The 23,263-nt window shown below is 38.9% G+C and overlaps 3 protein-coding genes and 1 long non-coding RNA gene across 6 annotated transcripts in view; 3 read left to right on the top strand and 1 right to left on the bottom strand.

Moving 5' to 3' along the window:
• The first annotated feature begins 1,117 nt into the window (after window positions 1-1,117).
• On the top strand, window positions 1,118-7,191 carry usf1 (upstream transcription factor 1). Of its 2 annotated transcripts, none has more exons than XM_008308747.3 (11): window positions 1,118-1,235; window positions 1,849-1,911; window positions 2,001-2,050; window positions 2,734-2,846; window positions 3,875-3,988; window positions 4,855-4,993; window positions 5,143-5,227; window positions 5,329-5,387; window positions 5,513-5,607; window positions 5,946-6,074; window positions 6,504-7,191. In XM_008308747.3, exons 2-11 carry the CDS (start codon window positions 1,904-1,906, stop codon window positions 6,591-6,593), a joined length of 882 nt encoding a protein of 293 aa, XP_008306969.1. In that variant the 5' UTR covers window positions 1,118-1,235; window positions 1,849-1,903; the 3' UTR covers window positions 6,594-7,191. The 2 variants fall into 2 exon arrangements, with proteins under 2 accessions (XP_008306969.1, XP_008306968.1); XM_008308746.3 differs by having other exon boundaries at window positions 1,119-1,235; window positions 4,840-4,993.
• Window positions 7,192-7,367: 176 nt separating this feature from the next.
• gkup (glucuronokinase with putative uridyl pyrophosphorylase) lies at window positions 7,368-15,417 on the top strand. Its single transcript, XM_008308748.3, has 23 exons — window positions 7,368-7,725; window positions 8,217-8,323; window positions 8,450-8,494; window positions 8,582-8,735; window positions 9,084-9,155; window positions 9,421-9,509; window positions 9,623-9,779; window positions 9,896-9,973; window positions 10,132-10,223; window positions 10,487-10,592; window positions 10,678-10,757; window positions 10,864-10,932; window positions 11,218-11,278; window positions 11,392-11,408; window positions 11,776-11,833; window positions 12,743-12,835; window positions 12,923-12,983; window positions 13,250-13,363; window positions 13,525-13,582; window positions 13,834-13,902; window positions 13,981-14,044; window positions 14,168-14,239; window positions 15,023-15,417. The coding sequence occupies exons 1-23, from the start codon at window positions 7,669-7,671 to the stop codon at window positions 15,116-15,118; spliced, it is 1,869 nt and encodes a 622-aa protein (XP_008306970.1). The 5' UTR covers window positions 7,368-7,668; the 3' UTR covers window positions 15,119-15,417.
• Window positions 15,418-15,718: 301 nt separating this feature from the next.
• Window positions 15,719-23,263, top strand: part of LOC103377794 (ubiquitin-associated and SH3 domain-containing protein B) — a 31,116-nt gene continuing 23,571 nt past the window's right edge. For both annotated transcript variants that reach the window (XM_008308751.3, XM_008308749.3), the window contains exon 1: window positions 15,719-16,077. In XM_008308751.3, the coding sequence (XP_008306973.1) occupies window positions 15,950-16,077 (128 nt within the window). In that variant the 5' untranslated portion in view covers window positions 15,719-15,949. The remainder of the gene's footprint in view (window positions 16,078-23,263) is intronic.
• On the bottom strand, window positions 16,036-21,213 carry LOC112486976 (uncharacterized). The gene is made up of 3 exons (XR_003049616.1): window positions 18,878-21,213; window positions 18,219-18,524; window positions 16,036-16,164 (listed from the first exon to the last, which is right to left on the bottom strand). It is a non-coding gene; the product is annotated as an uncharacterized LOC112486976 (long non-coding RNA).

Genomic DNA, 23,263 nt, shown 5'->3' with positions numbered 1-23,263 from the left:
AACTGATAATTCTACATAAAACATTTTTTAAAAAGCTATTTGTGGTGATGATACAGGTGAATTGATTTAATAATTATGTATTATGTAGTTTTTCTAGATTGTTTGCAGAAATTGAATACATTTTCTATAACCTGCCTTTGTCACAAAGTCTTGAAATTTTGGAGTCACTGCTTTTTGCCCTTTAATTACTGAATAATATATGTGGCTTTGATTGTCATTAAAGCAAAAATAAGAGAGTACAGTTCCATTCAGGGTGCTTACTTTTCCAAATGTAACTTGTTTTGTCATATATTAAAAGACTCTTATTTTTTACTTTGTGAGTCGTGTTGACGGAAAACAAATTGGATGTAGACAAACGTCTTTATAAAGACGCGCTGCAGCGGTGACTCACCTATTACATGGTCATAAGGCCACAGTTCGCCGTTTGCCACCGCGCCGGTATAGCTCAGTGGTTACTTCGTTGAACTTTCTCACTCGAGGATACTCAGCTTCATCCCTTCGCGGGATCGAACCACGGGCGCTGTCCAGCGTTTTTGTTTAGTTTCTGTCAAATATAAACAGAATAGTGTAATTTGTTTTTATCTTTTTTTCTGTATCTGTAAATCTGGACATAAGTAGCAGCATTTGATAATAATCACAATTTATTGTATTGTTGTAAACAGCTCTGTAGCATGTATCACATAATCATATAGTAGATATTGATATGCATTTATTAAAAATGTAATTTTATACTTTATTTGGAAAAGTACAAAACAACCTAAAAATTGTGTGAGTGACTTGTTTTACGTTAGCAAGTAATATATAAAAGTTTTACGTGAGTGTACGCCAAATATTTTCTTCAAATATTCGCCAAATATTTATCTTCGTGGTCTATTTTATTTTAACGGGGCAGAAGCAATATAGTGTAGCTCTTACTGTTTTGACGTTAAAAAAGTATGCTTATTGAAATATAGGGATAAAGTTGTAAAGAAAATAAACGACGACTAGTATCTCTACGGCAGGTCAATGGGGCATAAATACAAAACATACACTATAAAATTGCTCCTCAATCATAATTTGAATGATGTCAGAATTTTTCTTAATCCCTTTGAATTTAAGACTAGCTGCACATCAACCTTATAGTCTTTGTAGTCGAAACGTCGTGCAGATTTTGTCGACGGTTTCCTGTGGCGCATGCTCAGAGCGAACACCAAGGCTGCTCTGTTGACAAATATCGGGGGAGGGACCACTGCGGCGTAAGTAGATCTTTGTTCCGACTGGAATATATCAAACAAAAACTGCTGTTTTGTGGATAGTGTAGTTCATCAAATGTTGTCTAAAACGGACGTGAACAGTTGGGCAGCCCGTTTTCATCTGGTTGGCGTCGAGAGAAATAGATTTGTTAAACATCAGTAGAAATCGCAGTTGCCAGGCGGTAATGTAGTAGCGGGAGAGATGTCGCGTCAATGCATTCGCCACAAAATGACTGTACTTCCGGCGTTTAAAAAATAGTATAGTAACACAAAGATTTCATGAAAACCCAGGAAGTAATTTGCTATCCTTTAAATCTAAGTCAGTTCTTTATATAAAACTTTCGACAACGTGGTTTTGCCACATATATGTTCGATGTAAGTTTATTTCAATCTGATATGTGCTTTTGTTATGATAGCCGCGCCGACTAGGTTCCGGTTTCTTTAGCGTAAACCTCCGGCTTTCTATCAACCTTTTTGTCTTTAAACACCGTTTTGCTCTAAAACTTAAGTTACAATGTCTCTGCCGTTTAACATTTACCACTACTTTCGCACACTGTAATATGGGTATCACCATTCCCTTTTGTATACGTCCCAACTATATAAATACGTGTTTTAGTCTGAAGCCGTGGGAGCAGTGAAGGCGGTCTCCCTGTTCGAAGCAGTCGTCAGAAATGAAGAGGTGAGTGAGGAGACATCAAAACACCACGAACAACACATTAGGAACATTAAGTTTGTAACCACGTGACCTCCTATATTTTATATGTCCAGCCAACAGAAGAGCCCTGACACGGATGGCAGTGTTGTTGTCAACGAAGAAGGTAAAGGAAATGAGAAATATTGTATTGTAAAAATGTCATTGTCAGTTGTTGTGTGATACGATGAAACATGCTAGCAACCGTCACCACAAGGTAATTCAATTGTGTTATTTCATTAGCAATTATAATCGATAATCGTCGACTGTGTAAAAAAGGTCGTTAATATCGTCATTCTTACATTTAAAGCTGTTGCACATTTGTATAAAAGAGGAATTCTAAGAGGAATGTTATTTTTCGTGTTCATACAACTGTTGTTTAAGGTGTAAAAACTGCAGGTTAATTGGTAGGAGATTGATAAAATATTCAAAAGTTTCCTTGTATCAGAATATAATTTTGCTATAATATAATTCATCCATTCTCTTACCATGACGTTTTTATACAGTAGCCCAAAGCACGATGGGCTACTGTCAAATGTACAGTCATTTTGTCAAATGTTTTTTTGCAACTATTTTTTTTTTATGCCAAATTGTAAAAACAGGCCAATGCAAACCCACCTAAACTTTCTAGGACGTCATGGCTCACATATAACTGCTGTGAGTCCTTTAACAGTACTTTAACAGTGTAACCATGACAATGTGCTTTTGTACTCATTTATTCACATTCCCTACCTTTGGTGTTATCATGAGTTGTGTCGCTCTATTGTTTCCTACATCAGCACTGGTTGATCTGTCTCTGTGCTCCTGCAGGCTCTGTGGCTACTGCAGAAGACCCAGCAGCTATCACCACCATTCAGTCTGCAGCCACCTTTAGTGATCAACCAATCAAATATCTCTTTAAGACAGAAGGAGCAGGAGGCCAGGTAGGATGAAATGAGCCACTTTTATAATTTTAAACAATATGTGCACAAATTCGATGCATACGTATATGTGTTAGTTAAATTTAAAATGTATAACAAATTATATAACCACCTGATATTCTCTTCTAAACAGTTATTTGGTTGTTTGGTTCAAATTCTAGGAAAGCATCAGAAACTCGACATTTTATTAACCTTAAATTGAAGTGTTAGTAAAAAAGTCCAGACACCTCAGGCCATCCATGTAGTTCCAAGTTCAAATTAACCCTTTTCCAATGTCCAACTCTCTGATAAACACATTGAGAGGAATGTGTCAGGCGTCAGTTGCAACACAACTGCTGTACGTGCAGAAATTGCACCAAATCAGTCAATAAAAACATCTTAAAGTAACTGCACAGTGTGATTACAAATACCAATCAAAACAGATATTTATGGCAGGAAATGAACCCTGTTCGTTGTGCAGCACAATTCCTCCTTTATCCTCATACAATAACTATGACAAGCTGCAGTCACAAGTGTCAGCCAATAAATCCCTTCCAGGCTCTTAATTTCAACCAATTGTGGATTGAAGAAGCTGAAGTGTTTGCATCTGTGAGCAGGAAAGTATCGACAAAAGATTGCATTGTACACTTGCTGTTTCCTGAGTATGTACTAAAATATGCAAGAGAAATGCACTTGAGAAATAATATTGCTCTGGTCAGAAATCAATTTTAATTCCTCTCTTATATACAGCAAGGGAACTGTAGCAACTAAAAAGATATGTTTTTTAGTCACATTATGTTACATTTATAGTGAGCTGGATACATTTGTGTGTGCGCGTACAAGAATACGGGTGCAGGTTGGCCTCATACAATGCATACAATTTTCAAGGACTTACAGGAACTGAAGAAAGGATAATGACTAGCATTTCCCATCAATGGCAAGTACACATAAAGTCAGGCTGGTCGTTTCAGTGTTTTTCCACTGACTACATGACATACAGTACAAGTCAAATGGTGGATAATAGCACAGAATATAATTTTGTCATGGCACAGGTGACCTACAGAGTGATCCAGGTGTCAGACGGTCAGCTGGAGGCTCAGGCTGATGGAGCTGCAGCAGTCAGCCTGGTGGCTGGTTTTCCCGCGACCGGTCAGACAGTCACACAGGTAAGAACTCAACGGACTACAGTTGATGCATACATGCACGGGTTAGAGTAGGTTTATTTTGCTCTGTCTGCAAGGCTCTCACAGAAGCAGGCCTCTCTGTCAATCGGATGCAGCAGTGTTGACTTTTTTCACATCATGTGATACGAATGGGTCTGAAAACGAACATCCGAAGAGAAAATGTTTTGATAGACAGTGACAACAAAGGTCATGGGACAAAATGCGTTCAAGTCTTCAACACAGTCTAAACAACCATCAGCGCAGAAATGACATGATTAACTAAGTGACAACAACAAGATCATCTTTTAATTATCAAAATTTTAAAATCATCTAAATGTTTATCAATGCCTTTGCAGGGATGATTTTAACCTTTTTTTCCTTGTGTTTGACTATATATAAATATTGATTTGTGAGCAGGCTTGCTGCTGGAGTTTGTAAGTCACATGATTTTTAAAGGTCTCATCTTGTGACTTTAAATCATGTGTCTTGCATGTCTTAAGTTTGTTTAGGTGTGGTAAGAAAAAGTCTTCTGTCTAAACAGCTGTCCAAAAAAAGTATATTTCTTTTAATGTAATATGGATTATTACAGTGTACAGAAATATATTAGTATTTATTGCAACAGCTCAGTATTTTTGATTCTTCGATATTGTCTCTAAGTAAAGTTCATGTATTATCCACTTCACCACTAGATGGCACAAAGTAGAGTAGAGTCATAAAGTAGACTCTAACATAGTAGGCTCTAACATAAACAGTGCATATATATTTGCATATATATATATATACATAAAAAAAAACGTTTCAACACCCACCTTAGAAAAACATGAACTATCCCTTTGACGTGTCTTTGACTTCAGGCTGTGTTCTCTCAGTCTGAGGGGTTGGAGGGAGACAGCAGCACTGAGACACAGTACACCTACTACCCTGCTTCCATTGCTGATGCTACAACAGGCACCATGGTGACCACAGTCCAGGCCTCCGACACACTGCTGGGCCAGACCACACCTACAGGTCAGTGCTGCCCATACCCACTACACCGTGAGCTGTTTGTAGCAGTACATACGCAGTGGCTTTGTAGAATCCAAAATACATATTCAAAATCTATTTATTGCATTTATGTTTTTTTTTGTCTTACATTGATTTATATTTCTGTTTTACAGGACAGCTTTACGTGATGATGTCACCACAGGAAGTTTTGACATCCAATCAACGGACAATCGCACCTCGCACTCAGCCATACATAGCGTAATTCCAATACAATTTAAGTCAAAGCGTTGTCAATATGAACTTCAATCACGTCAATTTGTCTCCATACATTACCAAATTTTCTGTCTTGGTTTTTTTAGTAAGCAAGAAGCTCCTCGGGGTTCCAGAGATGAGAAACGACGAGCACAGCACAACGAAGGTCAGGGGTCATGATTTCAAGGGACAGAATTTAAAATGACCTGTCATGCTTTGTTTTTATTTCTTATTATTTTATTTTACTTTTTTCACTATTTATTTCATCTTAAAATTCAATTTTTGCAATAGTCGAGCGCAGACGGCGTGACAAGATCAACAACTGGATTGTTCAGCTGTCGAAGGCCATTCCAGACTGTAACGTAGACTACACCAAGACCGGACAGGTGAGACCAGTGACACTTTACACACACACACACTCTAGCTGTGTCTGGGTACAGTGTCTGAAATAACATTGTTGTTTAAAAGGTCACTCTATCATACAGGCATCTCATACTTTATTTTTATTTATTCCACTGCATTCCTGTCCTTTGTTTGGTTTCTTTGTCATACAAACGATCTGTTTTGTGTTCTATAGATTAGAAAAACATAAATAAATAAAAAATACATTGAGATTTTGAGAGACGGCTGAAAAACTTCATCCATCATTTTATACGAGCTGGAAAAAAACTCTGTCAAATAAAACAAAAAAAAGGTCTAAGCATTTTCTTATTTTCCTCTACAGAGCAAAGGAGGAATCTTGTCCAAAGCCTGTGAGTACATCAAAGAACTCAGACAAAGCAACCTGAAGCTGGGGGAGGACATCGGCACTCTGGATCGTCTCAGGATGGACAACCAGCTGCTCAGACAGGAGGTAAGACGCTGTGTGTGCTACAGTTTCTTAAGTTTTCAGAAGAGGAATTGTGAAGTTGTTTTTTGTTTGTTTTTGTTTTTTAACAGAACAGTGTTTGGTGAGCCTAGAAAGACAAACTATGCTTTTAACTACTCAAAATCTGATTACAATCACAAATGTATCGCAACTTAATTCTTTACCAGATACAAGTTAGTGATTTAACCAGGTCATATTTAACAAGGTGTAAATAAGTATTTTTTCAGGCAGGCACACATCTCTTGTTTGCTAATTGAAGTAGCTGTGCTATCTTTTTTCTTTTTAATCCTATTGAGAAAAATATCTGTCTATTTATTGTGGTTGTATTTAAGTCCTATATATTTAAACTAAAACAGTTTTCAAAATGTTGTAAACGTACAGATTATAACTGTTGTATGCTTTGCTCTTGTTCAGGTAGAAGACTGGAAGTCCAAGAATCAGATCCTGAGGAATCTGCTGCGGCAGCATGGAATTGTGGGATCATCCAGCACAGATCCCCAGTGATAAGTCTGTTGCCATCGGCTGTTTTGACGACAACCACACATGGGCCAAAAGAGTACTTGAAAAATCTTTGAGATGCTTAAATTGTAACTTTGTGCATGTAACTTGTTATTCAAATTTTATATCATTGCCATTATCCACATTCACTCTTTGCTACGGAAAAAAAAAATACCATGTCAAATAATTTTAAGTAATATCATCATTCAATAGTTTCCTTTAGGAGCCTACGTATTTTACATGAACATCCAGTACAGTAAGCTCTACAGCTCGACCAACTTCTAACATCAGCTTGCTTTTCCTCATCCCTTTATAAGCGCACTAGTGTAAATTTTATTGCAAAAATTTATTTTATATCTCATAAATATCATTTTGACCAGTCCACATCATGTTTTTAGAACTGCTTGATTTGCTTTGTATCCTTGAATGTTTAACAATTCCTAACTGGAGACTATAAACACACTGCTGCAATATAACTAGAGGGTTTTTGGTTAGTGTTGCATTAGGAGGTTAAAACATGGCATTTCATTCATGTAGTCCATAATTAATATGCTGTCTATAAACCCACTTTATGCTCTGTTTATTAAAGTTCATAAATAAGAAAGAGTATCCCGCTGTGTTTGATTTTTACCTTTTTGCTGAGTCATGATGGGTATCTGAACTGCTCATGACTAAGGCTGCGAGTTAATGATTGTTTCTCTTCAGTATAAATGCTCTGTTTATATTCTGTTTTTAGATTTGTTGACCAAACACAGAGTGCTGCACTAGTGAACTTCAGAAATTCAAACAGTGCATGTATGTTTTACACACCTCGTCTGAATACAATAGATGAACAGATAAGAACCGTGTCAAGGAAAATAACTTGGATTTCAGAATAACACAAATCACCGTACTTTTCTAGGTTTGGGATTGAAACAAGTTGCTCTAACAGTTTCAGCAACGATTTAGTAGGTGACTTTTATTGTGAAAGTGTCCGGAAAGAGATGTATTCACCGCTATCTATGAAGCTACATGGACATTTCTCACACTGCTCTCAGGAACTACGCTGCTACGGATTTAAAAGTGAACTTGTGAAAGAAAAATGATTTGTATTCTACTGGTAGCCGGGCACGGCACTGTCTTAGAAACACACATCAAGGTAAGGAGCGTTAACATTGTGCTAAAAAGGGTGCAAAGTTCGCGTTAGTCGTAAAGTGACTCCTTCGCAGATGTGACTCTTTCACGACATATTGTTGACACACAGATAGTATTGTCGTTAACTGTAGAACCGTGACAGCGTTAAGACTAGTAAGACTAGTTTTAATGTTATCGTCAGTTCATCACTTAAAACCGAAATGACTCTTTACCGCCACCTGGTGTCCATTGAATTACAACAGGACAATAATGACAGTTCTGAACAAACTTAAGGCTCCTCTAGGAAAATATAATTATTTTCAAAATGCCGCTATATGCTGTAGGCAATATTTATAAGAAGATTAGTATTATTTAGGCGGCTTACGTAATTAAAAAGAAATTATGGCTGGTGTTGATTTTCCTTGGGTTACAATTGTGTATATTTATACTGTATATATACTTATATATACACATTACTGAATTACTTACTTAATTACTGTATTTACCCCTCCTCAGAATGATGACACAGGCCTGTACAGCCACCTGACTGGAATACCAAAGGCTCTTCTTCCTGGCATTGGGGGAAGAAAGATTCTTGACTTTTGGTGGGAAACTGTCAACATGTGGGTAACAGTATAAAGTATCTTCAGCACCACTAAAACTGTCCTAAATAAAATCCTAAATGATAATAGATGTATTGTACAGCACTGCTAATAATGTATTGACTGTATATACTGGTTTCTCTGTAGGCGACAGTTGTTCACAGAAGTCTATCTGGTCACCAATGCTGACAAGTAAGCACATTAGTATGACGTTTTCTATAGGCTGCTATCACATTTACTCCTAAGCTTCTTGATTCTTCTTTGTTATTTGTTGAATAGGTATAAGCATTACGAGCGGTGGGCTACCGCTAATGACTTTCCTGTGGAAAACGTGGTGAACGATGGTAGCACGACGCTAGAAAACCGCCTCGGAGCCGTGGCTGACTTGGAGCTAGTCATACGCAGTCGCAAATTGGAGGATGACATCATGGTGGTAAGATACATCTGTTTCACTAGGGAGATTACAGGTCTCCTTTTTACAGGTGTACCTCAAGGTTCTGTTGTACATCTTTTGTTTTTCACCCTGCAACTTTTTTAGAATCAGCCATTTTCCATATTTGCCATAAACCTAAAGAACTCACTACACCAGAAACTTCAACAGCAAACAGTTTGTAGTAATTAATTAGCAACTAAGGTTTCGCAAAACGACTTTAAAAATAATCAATTTTGCATTTAATGGGTTTAATGGAGCAAATACACTACATAGCATTTATTTAAAAAAAACCCTAAAGTCCATTGATGATATGTTTACTGTACATTGTGTGTTTTTCTTTCTGTGCAGATTGCAGGCGACATGCTGTGTGCTGACCTCAACTTTGATATCGCTCAGGTTATCCGCTTCTTCAGGTCAAAGGTGAGATTCACTATTACAAAGTTTTGAAGTCACCTATGAGTTATTCAGTGTGAGCAGGTGTGTTACAGTGGTGATAGAGTGGTACTGCTTGTTTTTACACAAGCAGAACGTACTGTTAAACGATGAAAAATCTGCAAGATGCAAATGCATAAGTTAGCACCAGAGGAAAGCAGGAAAAACTCAAATGTTATTCAAAGCACTCAAAGCGCTGCTTAAACTATGAGTGACTTGTTGTTTCCCAGCATCTTGTGTGTCTGTGTTTCAGCCTGGAGAGCTAATAATTTACTATGAGCTGGAGGAGAGTGAGAAGAGCAGCTCTCGGGGCATTGTGGAGGTCTGCCCTGATACTCACAGGTGAGTAAAGTTACCTGTGTTCTGTTTGTACTTTGTCCTGCAACACTAGTGCACTAAAGTATCCCTTACATTTAAATTTTACCATTTGACTTTAAGTATTTTTGTGACTCAAGAATAACTCGCTTCTTGGAGAAACCCCAGGAGGATGTGACATCATCGCGGCTGGCCAGCGTGGTCTTTTACTGCATTAGGAGGGAGACATTGCCCTGCCTGTCTGACTTTCTCCACCTGCAGCCTGAAGCCACAGACAAGACATTTGGACAATTCTGGGTTTGTCAGTGACAGTCAAACATTGTCAGGGCTTTTACACTGATTCAGTTCGGATGATTAAATCAGACTGTGTTTTTCTTCTCACTGTATGAAAGACTATCTTTATATATTTTTAGGAGTGGTTGATCAATGAAAAACAGCTGGATGTGTTTGGGATGAAGCTGCCCACTGGATTTCAGCTTATTGGACAAGTGGTCAGTCTCTTATGTGTTTGAATAACCGTTCCGCTCAACATGGTTTGAGCTACTTTTGTGTCAGTGTCAGCCTTTGTTATACCTCAGATAAGAGAAATTGATCCTTTTTGGGGTCTGCTGAATGATTCCAATCTAACAGCGTGTTCTCTCAATCTCAGAGTCTGTCGGATTATACCAAGTGGCTCAGTCACTACTCCACCAAGCAGCAAAACAGTGCTGCTAAACCGATCACGTGCAGGTCATATGCCAGGTATGTGTGAGACTCACTCAGAAAATAAAGTGGATTATTGAGTTTTAGCCACGAGGTGTTTAAACTATTTAAATTAGGTCATTATGGACGGAGGCAACCATTTAAGGCACGAACGAAAAGTCTAGTACTGATCTAAGTCACTCTAAGATTTGGTCTTGAATACTGGAACATTCCACAGATTCAAGGGTTACAGATGACTACAGGTGTGTGTTACAGCTGTAACAGTCCAACGGGTAACAGAGTTGACTCTGTGTCACATACAGGGTTGGATTAATGGGGAATCCCTCGGACGGCTTTAACGGCAAAACCATAGCCATGACCATCTCCAACTTCTGGGCGGAGGTGGTTCTAGTGGAGAGTCAGACTTTGGTAACACCGCACACGTTTGTGAACATCAGCGATGCTTCTCTCTTGCTCTGTTGTAATGTCATCTGTGTTTCTTTGATTCTTTCAGGTTTTAGTCCCTCATCCTCTCAACGATCCGACAGAGTTTGGAAGCTTACAGGATCTGTTCTGTATCAAGGGTGTGTGTGTGTGTGTGTGTGTGTGTGTGTCCCTGTGCCTGCACTGCTTTCTTCATTCTACTACTGTCTGTCTTAATATTTTGGATATACAACTTTGAAGTGTCTGTTCCTCTTAGATACCTGGGAGGTCTGAGGCTGCTGCAGGCCACCTGCAAAAAATTCTACCAGTTCTGTTCCAAACAAGGGTGAGATCAGAAACAGAGCCAATGAACCGTTCACACAATCACACAGGAGACAAAACAAAGTTAGCAGTTACATTATAAATGTTAGGCACAGGGTTTTGATGGGAGGGAAACGTTCTGTGAAATACTATTTAAATTTGGGAGGAACATCCAGTGAAACGTTCTGTGAAATACTATTTAAATGACCACTTTTAAATGTTGTATTTTTATATTTAACCAATAACCCTATTATTATTAGCATTATCTTTGCTGAGTAACAACTTTCTGTGTGTTTATTTTGTGCTGCAGCATTGCTTTGACGAAGCAGAACTTCACTCTGAAATATGACACCAACATTCCACGGCAAGTGGTAAGAATTCTTTGAGAGTGTGAAGCACTAAAAGAAAAGTAATTAGTGATAAGTGATTATGATCATTGGTCACATAAAATAATTTACGCGTCAAATTTTCTGTGTGTTTTAAGGGCCTGGCTGGAAGCAGGTCAGTGGTTTGTTATCCTTCTCTTGTCATTAAACAGCTTTTATATTAGAATTCTGAAGAAAAAAAACACTTGAAAGAAACACAGCGTCAGTGCATCTGTTTTTGTCTAATTATTCCTGATGTATTATTTGGGTTATAATGAACAGCTCTTATTTGCACAAACTCAAGTGAGAACAGAACAAGAATAAAAATCTGGCCACAGGCAGAATTTTCTTGGCATTTTCATCACCAGCATTGACTCCTTTTCCCATCAGGCAGCAGCATAGTTTCTGATGGAATGTAACTTTTTTATGCAGTTTCAAATGTGTATGCCATGTTTTGTTAGCGAGCTCATGTTTGATAAATGTCCTTCTGTCCTATTGTGCAGCGCCATTGTCTCTGCCACCTTGAAGTGTCTCATGAAGTTCTACAACATCACAGATAGCGTAAGGATGTGTTTATACACTATGTCTGCAGTGTTGATTAGGGACTTTGTTACTAAATGTCTCAGTGTGTCTTGGAACACCAAGTCACAGAGCCTTGTTTATAAACCAGAGGGAAACATTCAGTGTAAACTGGTCTCAGTCAGTCCAACATCCAACCAAAATATAAAATTCATGAAGTGAATAACTTCATGCATTTAAGTTTGTCTGCTGATCAAGTAAACTGTGGGCTCAGTCGAGGGAAGGTGAAGAAACAGAAAAAACAGAATAGTTCTGCTCCTGTGAAAGCTTCGTTTTATTCAGATGTAAATAATTTACAGGATTAACTCGCAGCCCTCAGTTGGAAGAGGCGTGTGTTTGCCTTCTGCAGTACCTCAAACGCTGTGTTTCTGTCAAACCACAGTTGTGTCAACGGCAGTAACATTTAGAGAACAAACATGATAACCTGAACCTGCCGCAGCCTGAGAAGAAAAACATATACAGAGGTGGTGAAACAAAAAAAGGAGGCATCGTTCTGGTGTCCAACACTTTTCTAAGGATGGCCAAGACCATGGACGCCCCTTAAAAGGTGCCACTAACTGGGCCACATCCATATTTTATCAGCATAAAAAAATCGCTTCCTAAAATAAATTCCAGTTTTAAAGTCTCATAATATGTTTTTTTTGTCGTGGCTTGTCAGAAATCTGACAGTTCATGATGTAGACCACACACAGTTACAAAACTTTTCAATTGATGTTATAGTAAATTTGTCATTTGGCTAACAATCGAGTCGCCCCCTGGTGGTTCCCTACCAAATGCAGCTTTTTTTTGAGGACTGGTATCTTAAAATCAGAAGGATTTGTACATTATAAATATTCACGTTATGGATTCTGTATGTAAAGCTGATAGTTTTTTTCAATGTTTTCACTTCAGGACCTCCCTAAACCGGTCAGAGCCAACTTCATCCTTAATGTGGAAACAGATGAACTCTTCATCACTGCTGGACTGCAGGACAGAGTCGTTCAGGTCAGTGAGGCAATCTTTCTGATTTGGCCCTGAAGTAAGTCACAGAGTTAAATTTCATAGTTACCAGACTGCATTGTGTTATTGCAGGTCTATGAAGGGTTAATCTACATGGATTTTGACAAGAAGCTCATGGAGGAGCAGGGCTACGGTACCAATGTTACAGTGTTACACACCAACCCAGTGGTTCTCAATTATTTTTTCTCATGACCCCCCACTGACTCCCAGGGGGAGCCACCTCACTATTTGAGAAGTACTGCTTTAACTCATTATCTTAGTGAGTCGGAGGGTGGCTCAAGCTGAGTGCCCTGGGAGCAGTGTGTGGGGACGGTCCCATGCTGCAACCTGCTGCTTCATGTCTGTGATTAAAATATGTCATCACCTTTTTATGGGTCTGATGTTCCTTTATATTATCAGGTCATTATGTTTCCATGGACATGACTGACCTTCCACTCTTCTGGTTGGCCTTCCTGAGTGACCCCAGTGACTCTGGACGCATCCACAGCAACATCAGACAGCGCTGGCTCAGTGGTACTTCAAATTTAACTTGCAGACTGTGTTCAAAGTAACTCAGTTTACTTAGTTTTTGTTTGTGGTTTTCTTCTTGCGTATATTTCATCTTCCTCTGTATTCAATAATTACGGAAGGAAAAGTGTTTTTTTTTTAAGTTTATTGCACACGTCTGTCCACAGGTGATGCTGTGGTTGTTGAGGCCATGAAGACATTTGCTGAGCTTACCGACAAAGCCAGGTTGGTTTGTTAGTATGTAGCATGTAAACTAAAAAAAAAAATTTGAAAAGTTAAAAGAATGTATGTATACATTTTCATTATTTTTGTTTTGTTTTATGGTTGTCTCCTGAGTATATAAAGCAGCAAAATATTATCAGTCCTCATCAGTTAAAGTCTTTATGTAACAGTCTCAAATGACTAAGAATGATTTAACAGTGTTATTATTGAGTTCCACTGTGGTGGCAGAAATGCAATTGTTGTTCTTCCTTCAGGGAGGCTCTGCAGAAGAGAGACTGGACCTGTCTTGCCCAGTTAATGGACCAGAACTTTGAGCTGAGGAGGTGAACTGCATCGTTTCCACATTCCACATTCACATTAATGCCATGCTTGCTGCTAAAGCTCAGTATCACATGCCACAGGTCTGTCTACACTGATGAGTGTCTTGGTCCTGGAAATCTCAAAATGGTTCAGCTGGCGAGGCAGGTCAGTGTTTTGTTATTCCAGAAGCTGCTCAGAGCAGAGCATGTTTTATTGAACAGTTGTTCACTCTGCTGGAGAGGTTCTGCTCTGATTATGCATTCATACTGTCTCTGCTGCTCCCCACAGTTTGGCTCAGCAGTGAAGTTACCAGGCAGTGGTGGAGCTGTGGTGGGCCTTTGTCTAGACCACAACAGACTGGTGAGATGTGCATTAAAGATGAGTTGTGACTAAGATTGAGAAAGTCAGAGGCAGTAGGAGGATAGCAAGTGAGCAGATCAAAAACTATGAGTGATGAAATCAAGAGAAACCACCTCCAGTTACTGTGAAATCTATTTGACTTTTAAGTCAATGTTTCAGTTTTCTTTTTACACACAAATATAGGTGTATTTTTGTTTATTTTGTACCTGACTATATTTCTAATGATACTTTTTAAAACAACAAGGGATAATTGGTACATTCTTGTTTATATTACTCCTTTGTTTTAAAATTTCACAGAAGGCTGATTTTAAACTGGTAAAGAATCTAGAGGATACACTGTTTCATTGTATTTTTACACTTTTATTTTGTGCAGTATTGGCGTCTCATGATGTTAATTTGTTGTAAATTTACTCTATTTTGGCGAGATATATTTATAAACCTGTCAGTCACACATTAGAATGACTAAGTTTTGGGTGAATTATCCACACAATAGGATTTATGTGAAGCTTGTAAAACACTGAACTTTCTTCTTGCCTAACAACTAGTTTGGTCCCAAAATTAATAAGTGTACGTTTACAACTAAATGCTAACAAGCAGGCCAACAATGTAAAACATAATATGGTAACATGTAGCGAAAGAAATCAAGATGTCAGTATTTTTTTAAAGTTTAGCCTAGAACACAATCAGGCAAAAAAAAACAAACAACAACAAACAAACAAAACAACCAACAAGTTTAACTACAGTAATACAAGTATTGATGCAGGTTTGTGCTTTGTCCACTAGGTGGAGATGAGGCAGGCTTTCCAAGAGGCTGGCTGTGTCTTCTGTCTCATCACACCTTACAACCCATCTGCCAGAACAGTCGGAGGGCCGAACTGAGCCCAAATCTCCCCACGCCACAGGCTGACCACTCGAGGACACTTCACAGTTATCAGGGGGTTATGTCAATGTGGCTGCTCAGTGAGCCAGAGAATGTCCATCCAGTGTGTCATATGGTTAATTGGGGAGAGAAGAATAAGAAGAAGACAAAAGGGAAGAGAAGTATTAATCCTGAGGTAATAAGCTACAAAAAAGATGACGAAGAAATCAAACTCTCTGAAGCCTTTCTTTAATTTACCAGACTGAAGATAAAGGGATGAAGGCACGAATTGATGACTGATTTAAAAAAAAAAAACAATCAGGAAATGACAAATCATATTGACATAATTGCGCCATAAAAACTACATGCAAAATGTGAAAATGTAAATGTTTGAAATAATTTTATACTCATCAATATGGTGTAGGTGTATTTATGATAGATTTTGTATTTGTAAAAACAAAATTAAAGTAAATATAACACCCCATGATCTTGTCAAATGGTCTTTTATTGTATTCTATACTGTTAAATATAGGTATTTGACATTTCACTCATTCACTTCTTTGTTAATATTATGTAAATAGTTTTTTTCCAGCTAGTTTGGATTTCTAACGGCTGCTCTCGTTGAGTGCACATTCGTTGAGTGTTGTGCTGTACGTGACCTACAGAGGGCGCATTATCTGAGTTGTGGGTCTGTGTCTGTTGGCGGCACACATCAGCTCTCGGCTCTCTCCTCCGCCGCTGCTCCTCCTCACACTCACACTCATGCGGCCGCGGCTGGAGCTGATGGACTAACCGGAGGTGGTGCTGCCGGACTGCGTTCGCTCAGACAGGAGCTGGTGAGCCGCTGGACCATGGCTGCCAAAGAGGACGTCTACAGTAAAATTCTGCCGCGCAGGATCAGGCAGAACCGATCGGGTTCCGTCAAATGTGGCTCCAACCTTGATGTGCTGTTGTCCATGGGCTTCCCCAGACCCAGGGCGTGAGTAGCCTCTGTGTTTCTGTGTGTACGTATGGGTGTGTTGGTCGGGAGATTTCCACGGGGACGTGACGAAGACGTGACCGGAGCCTGGAGGGCAGAATAACAGTGTTGTAGTGTTGGGAGTTACGTTAGCGGACGGGTCAAACGTAGCATCACTAACAACACTACAGTGTCGTTTCCCGGTTTGTAATGAGGGCAGCTAGCTGCGGTTACCGTAAAGTGTAGTATAAACATCCAGAGAGCCACGAAAACATCATTACAAAGTCCAGTGTAACTAAAAAGGAAGAATACATGCCGCATGGAAAAATATAAAAAGTTATTTAATGCAGAGAATTGCGACTTGTCTTAGAGGAAGTGCATCGACATTACTTCAACATTTTGACTTCCCCTACATATATATCAACATATAAACGTATGGTCCTTTTAATAGACGCGTAAATCGTTAAAATATTTTCCTAACTCAACACAAGAGGAGCTGTCAATCACACACTGTCAAGAAGGGTACCGCCATGAGTCATGGATTTGTATGTGCATGTGTACGCGCGTGCGAGTCGATGTTTGGGTTTGGACACTGGGCTTTTCGTGGCTCATGTTCTAAGCAGAACCCCATTTCAGTGGCTCAGGTTTATATCAGGATAAAGATGTCATTTCTTGGCGTTTTTGCTTGTTATGATTCAGGTCCTAACCTTTGGCTGTATATACGAAATTGAAAGACGTAGCTTAGCTCAGTTCTGCTGGTCACAGAAGAACTCAAATAGGAGACGTTAACATTCCTTCCTGAAACGTCTCGATATTGTGATGTTTTGTTGGACGGTGTAGCCGTCAGTCACATGTGGTATCCCACTTACATATCTAGTCTATTCTTCTCTTAATGTTGTCCAAAATTACAAAACCTCATTCGTTTCTGTAGAAGAAGAATTTAATAAGATTATGTCCATAGAAATGTCAGGAACATGACGTTGTATACTGGGTGAGCCATACTCATTTTCTGTGGATTCATCAATCATCAATTGGTGCAAAGGGTTAATCTATAAGATTAAAGTAAAATGTGATACATTCCATAATCCTCAATACCCCATTATATACCATAGTCATGTGACATGAGTGATGACTGTATGTATCTGTTACAGTTGTTACAGAGCATGTACCACATCTAATGTATTCATCAATGTAAACCTTAGCTTTGGACTCCACTGTTAGCTTGGCGTCCACTGTTGCTTTTGTCCAATCAGACACAATATTCATCTTGTAGAACAATGTAATTCAAGCATTTATAGTATCACTAGAATTGACATATGTCGAACTACGTGTGTGTGCACGTGTGTGTGTGTGAGTGTGTGCTGAATGGAGCCTGGTGGAGGAATCATCCACTGTCCTCTGCTGCTGCTGCTGCTGCTGAATGGAGGGACTGTTTTTGGACTTGGCCAGATCTGTCAGTTCATCTCTGTCCTGTCAACTGTAAACACTAGACTGCAGTCCACTGTACAAGAGCAGCAGCAGCAGCAGATCACACTCAGATTTTCTTCATTCGCTATACCATCAGTTTTTGTTGACGTGTTCATGAATGCAGCAAACTGCTGCCCATCATTAGCCGTAAGAATAAGGAGATACTAAAGGTGTAAACTTATTTTATGGTTATGTGCAGAGATAGTTTGCTGGCATTTATCCTGAAGAGCAAATAATAGAGGTATTGTCACAACAGTGGCTCTGTATCGACTCAGGAACTCAGGTGTTGTTGACGTCGTGTGTCTGGAAGGACTGGTGTTCAGTTTTTCCACTTATGTGATTCACATCTTCTTAAAGGGTTGTGTGGAAACATCCAGTTGTCAGTTTTCTGTTTAAAGTCATAAATGCTTTCAGTGAGTGAGTGTGACTCTGGGTCAGATGTTAAGGTTGATGTTGTGCTCAAATTTATGAAAATGATGGAACTGCTGTATTTTAAACGAGGTCTACATCTGGTGTTTAGTATAATTCACATTTTATTTTTTCTCTTGATTTATTGTAAAATTTCTCCTGTACAGACATAATTTTTCTTTCTCTGGATTTATTGTAAAATTTCTCCTGTACAGATGAATAGAATGTAGTATTTGGTGTTGATTTACTGTAGTATTCTAGTAATAGATCTTCAGGTGCAAACTTACATTTTTTTCTTTTCTGCAAGGAGAGTCAACTGAACAGTTAGTTGTGGATCAGTGGGTAGAACAGTTTTCTTTCAGACGTAAGTGTTGAGTGCAGTATTTCTCCTTACCCTGCTCCAGGTACTCCCTGTACTGCTCGATTGTAAAGTGCTTTGGTGGATACAGACCATTTATCATTCTACCTTATTGTTAGCCTTCTAACCTGGAGGCCTTGGCAGCCATCCACTGATCAGCGTCAGAAGACTAGGTCCAACAAAATTTCGGATCAAATACCCAACGTGACCTTGCATCTGGAGGAAGTTGTTTCAACTGAAATAAGTGAATGCAAAAATATAAATAATGACACAGCGTTTCAATAACGGGATTGATATTGCAGATGTTTCTGGAAACAAGCAAAGACAACAGACACAAGGCAACAATAACTCTGGTTTGCAGTGAGCAAATGTTTTTTCCTGTGGCTCTTTCCTGGCTCTGTAGTTCTTAAATGTTTCACTATGTTCCCCAGCCAAACATGAAGTTCATCTACCGTTTCATGCAGGGCAGAACAAGGATTTTGTTGCAAACAGCTGCTCAGCATAGCCAAAAATAATGACAGATGACACTGATTTAACATGTTGTCCTCAAAGAATTCAGGAAATAGAGAAACGTGCTGTTGTATTTACCACCGCAGCTCGGAGTAATTCTCTTCAGATGGCAGTTTTGATCCTTCGGTCCTCCAAGAAAATACACACTTTTTTGTCCCTGGTGATTAAGAAAGCACAAACTCCTTATAAACCATTTGGAAGCAGTTAATATTTCACCTGCGTTGTTAAAATATTGACTACACTAATATTAACGTTCGCAGCTCCGAGGGATCCAAGGTGAATAATGGTGTTCTTGTTCTCTCTTCATTCACGGAGGTGGATTTTTAAACCTAAAGAACACGATTTAAAGTTCCTTTAAAAATCCTTAACAGCACTGAGAATAGTTTAAACATTCCATTGTACCATCAATAGTGGATACTAGGAGATGAGAGCGACCAGTGAAGCAGAGGTCAAGTAAGTCCATACCGGAGCGAGTTGGACCAGGTGGTAAATATGTAATCCTGAGCAAGCATGTGAACTCATGGCGCTCCCATTGGTCTAAACAGACCACTGTCAAATGGTGACAGGGAAGAAATGTCCACAGGACCTGTGTAAACAAAACAGCAGTGAGAGCAGTTTGGTAGGAAAATGATTTACTGATGTTTTCCAATATTTAAAAGACAAACATGCAAAGTAGGAGAAGAAGAGTCTCTTTCAGCTTTTCACTTCACCACTGGTTACCCCGGCAACGCCCCTCCTGACACAACCCGACCTGGGATGGAATGTGGGACTAGGTGGTATTGAACCCTGAACCTTATAATAGCAGGCAGGGGGCCCCTCCGCTGTACCACATAGCATAGTTTATGTAGCATCTTACGTGTTGCATTACTGCCACCTAACATGCCTGTTTTTCACCTGTAAATATTTTTAAGCACAATTCCTCTCGGCTTGTTAGGGGAAGAAAACAGGCAAATGTTGCTTTATAGTTTACATTTAGACGTTCAGATTTACTATTTCCTGTAGTAAGTGTTTTACAACTTTAGGCTATATTCATGTCGTTAATGTTTTTGTTCAGCCTCAGTTTTGATCTTCATAAAATTAATTCAAGCCCGAGGTTTTGTACTGTGTGCAGTTTGCTTAGTCTATAAATGTGATTTGTCAAACAAACAGAGAAGAAAGGTTACAGTTAGGAAACACTGAGTCCTTCAGAGGGGACGAAAAGGGTGTTGGGAGTTTGGAGGTAAGAAAATGCTGAACATCTGTGTTTTGAAGCCATCTGTGTTTCATCAGCCGTCGACAAATCTTTGCCTGTCCCTCTATACTCTTACAATAATTTTTATATTTTTACCAAAACGCAAAAGCATTTTGTGTTGATTTAAGAGTGAAACTTCCATCTGACACTTCAACACAGCCTTTGTATTAACTTAGCATTTGTTTTTTTATGATTGAAAATCCACTTTGGTGCTTTGTTAACCAAATGAAAACATTTCAGGAAGTCTTTATTTTTAAAAATGTTTGGCATCTGTTGGATGAACCCGTCCTTCAACACATGTAAAAGAGAAAAATAGAAACTCGATGTTTCTTGGATTTGCGGAAAGTTTGAACCATATTTGGTTCAGTTTGAGAAATATGTTTGATAACCTTTTGGTATATTTACTTAATCTTACACCCCGCCACAAATGGCATGGTAATACTTTAGACTTTAAGGGTTTTATAAACATAACTACCTCATTTCAGAGGCTTTTTTTTACCCTGTGTCTGACTCTACACTACACTGAGAAACATGGAGAGAGTGGCACGGAGCTGAGAGACTTTATCAGCATTGTGTGAAGTTGCGTTCGTCAGTTTTATATTTAGAATTTTCCTAATCAGACCTCTTTATCATTGTTTCCAAATAGCAGATAAAGGAGACTTTTTTTTTCCGTCGGCGACAGAGGAACACTGTGTCACATTCATCTGCAGGAACATCTAAACCTATTTCTGTCCTTTTTAACTTATTTAAAGTTAGGGTTGTAGAATGTGACAGGACTTCTCTTTTTTTCTTCAACTCGCACACTCAGCACCACAAACCTTTCCATCCCTTTCACCCAGACAGATGTCACACGTGTGTGAGTGAGTGAGTGAGTGAGTGTGTGTGGGTGTGTGGGTGTGTGTAAAAGAGGAAGTGTGTCAGTGGTTTGCTGAATGGACACAGCAGATGATGACAGGCCCTGAGGCAGACAACTGCTGTACTACAACACACTCCCCGAGGGAGGCCACAGCCTCATTCGTATCAGCCCAACAATACTCGGCCTGCACACAGATACTTATTTTTCTCTCACTCTGCCTGTCAGTCACCCATGCCTCCCTCACCCCCAGTTTTCATGTCTGGCATTTAACCTGGTACACAGGGGAAACCAGGAACCCTTTCCTTTTTTTTTAAATGACAAATTCTGCAGTTCAATCTAATCTAATCTAATGTCATTTAATGTTGTCTAATCTAATCCAACTGAATATAATCTAATATAATCTAAATATATTAATTTTAAATAATCACATTCTTACAAAAAAATAATATTTGACACATTAAGCCTTTTCATTTTGAATTAATTTCAATTGACGAATAAGTCAATGGACAGACATGTAGATAAAATTAGTTGCATTACTGCCATCTAAAGGACCGGAGTCTGTGCATCATAACCAACGTGACAGAAATGATATATTTACCTTAACAAAGAAAGGTGCAATTTTATGTGTTATGTTGTAATGCAGTGGGTTTTTTTTGACACATTTTTGTTAATTAATGGATGTGCTGAAATTTGGAGCACATCTCCATATTTGGGATGTTACATAAAAAAAATCCAATTATTTTGCAAGAACATCCGTACAAAAGAGAAAAGAGAGTCAGTAGGAAAGTTCTCCTTTTACACAGGGTCCAACTGGGAAACGGGTTAGAGTTTGGACGACAGGATGAGGAAGGAAAGAGAGCTTCCTTCAAAGAATCGTGTCTGATCACTATTCTGAGAGAAATCCTTAGAAACACTGCTGTATAAATGATCAAGTCAGGGCTTTTTATTGCACATGCTACTGAGAGGCGTTAACGTACTGTATATGAGGAGCTTCAAAGCCTGACAGATGACGAGTCTGATGCTTGGTGTTTGATTCAAGGCTGTGGGGGGAGAGGGAGTGGGGGTGTTGTAGCTTTAGTTTATACTCTGCACCAGAGAGTCCTCAACCATTTCTACACCACAAAGTGGTTCTAAGTACGACAAACAAACAGTCGAGGTGCTGCTTGTTGTTTTTGTTTGTTTTTTTTTTGTCACACATGTCACACACAAAGGGTTGCGATTTTTGATGTCACACAAAGGGTTGCGATTTTTCCATTTATGTAAGATGTCACACACAAAGGGTTGCGATTTTTCCATTTGAGAAGAACAAACAGATTCAGAAAAAAACAAAACACACCTTTGCCCTAGTCGTAGCTATTACCCTACAAAAATATATTTTGATTCCATTAAAAAAAAGTTTTTCACAGCACATTCGTAGAACAAACCTCAATACATTGTTTGTGTTGTGAGAAGTTATAAATTTAAATCATTGAGTTCTTAGCCACAAACGCCATTAGGTAGGTGTGAATTTCACAAAAAAAAGTGTGATGTCACCATGGTGATAAACTTTTCTAAACAGTTGACATTTCCATCATGTCAGAGCCAGGAAATGATTTTAGACCTGTCGTTCCCGGACTGCAGGTTAAATCACTCTGAAAACGAAATCGATTGCACACATTATTTATCTCCCCGGGGAGTGACGGCTTCCAGCAAGTCACAAGGTGCACCTCTCTGCCTGACTTGGTAAATGACAGTCTTGTGCATGTCAGCTTACTCTTAATGTAATGATCAATTATACATGAAACAAACACAGTCATGCTTGTGTTTTTGCGAGAATAGCCTTCAGGCTGGATCAACATCTCTGTACGTTGGCACCGACTGGTCAGAGAGAGAGAGCGTACGGTCGGTGAACCAAGGGTCAGAAGATTGTTTTTGTTTTGTTTTGTTTAAATTAAAATTAGAGATAGTAATACAAAATGATGTCAAACAGTCTCACATTGCCTCACAACCTTACACGACAGACAAAACCCTTGTCCCGCAGGCTAGATCAGGATGTTTAATACAGACTTACTCCTTCAGGCGTTGTATTAATTCTTCAGAAACCAGATGGTCTGGAAATAACTGTAAACATCTGTTCACACATCAAAGGTGGGATATCCTTGAATATAAACGTACGGGTCATAAATGTAATCGTAAAAGTCTGATTTTCCAAAAGCGTATACGCCTCTGTTTGCAAACGAGTCATCCTGCAGACTCACTAACTACTTGTCGTCGTTTGTTTGCTCTGTTCGTTCTTTTCACAAGATAGTAGATGTAGAATTCAAAGATAGACTTTAGATTTTGTTGTACATCTGTTCGTTCTTTTCACAAGATAGTAAATGTAGAATTCAAAGATAGA

The sequence above is a fragment of the Cynoglossus semilaevis genome, chromosome 4 (genome assembly GCF_000523025.1).
Source record: "Cynoglossus semilaevis isolate Cse_v1.0 chromosome 4, Cse_v1.0, whole genome shotgun sequence".
Classification (NCBI taxonomy): domain Eukaryota; kingdom Metazoa; phylum Chordata; class Actinopteri; order Pleuronectiformes; family Cynoglossidae; genus Cynoglossus; species Cynoglossus semilaevis.
Note: the sequence above shows the minus strand (reverse complement) of the source record. Positions and strands in the feature narration are given on the sequence as shown.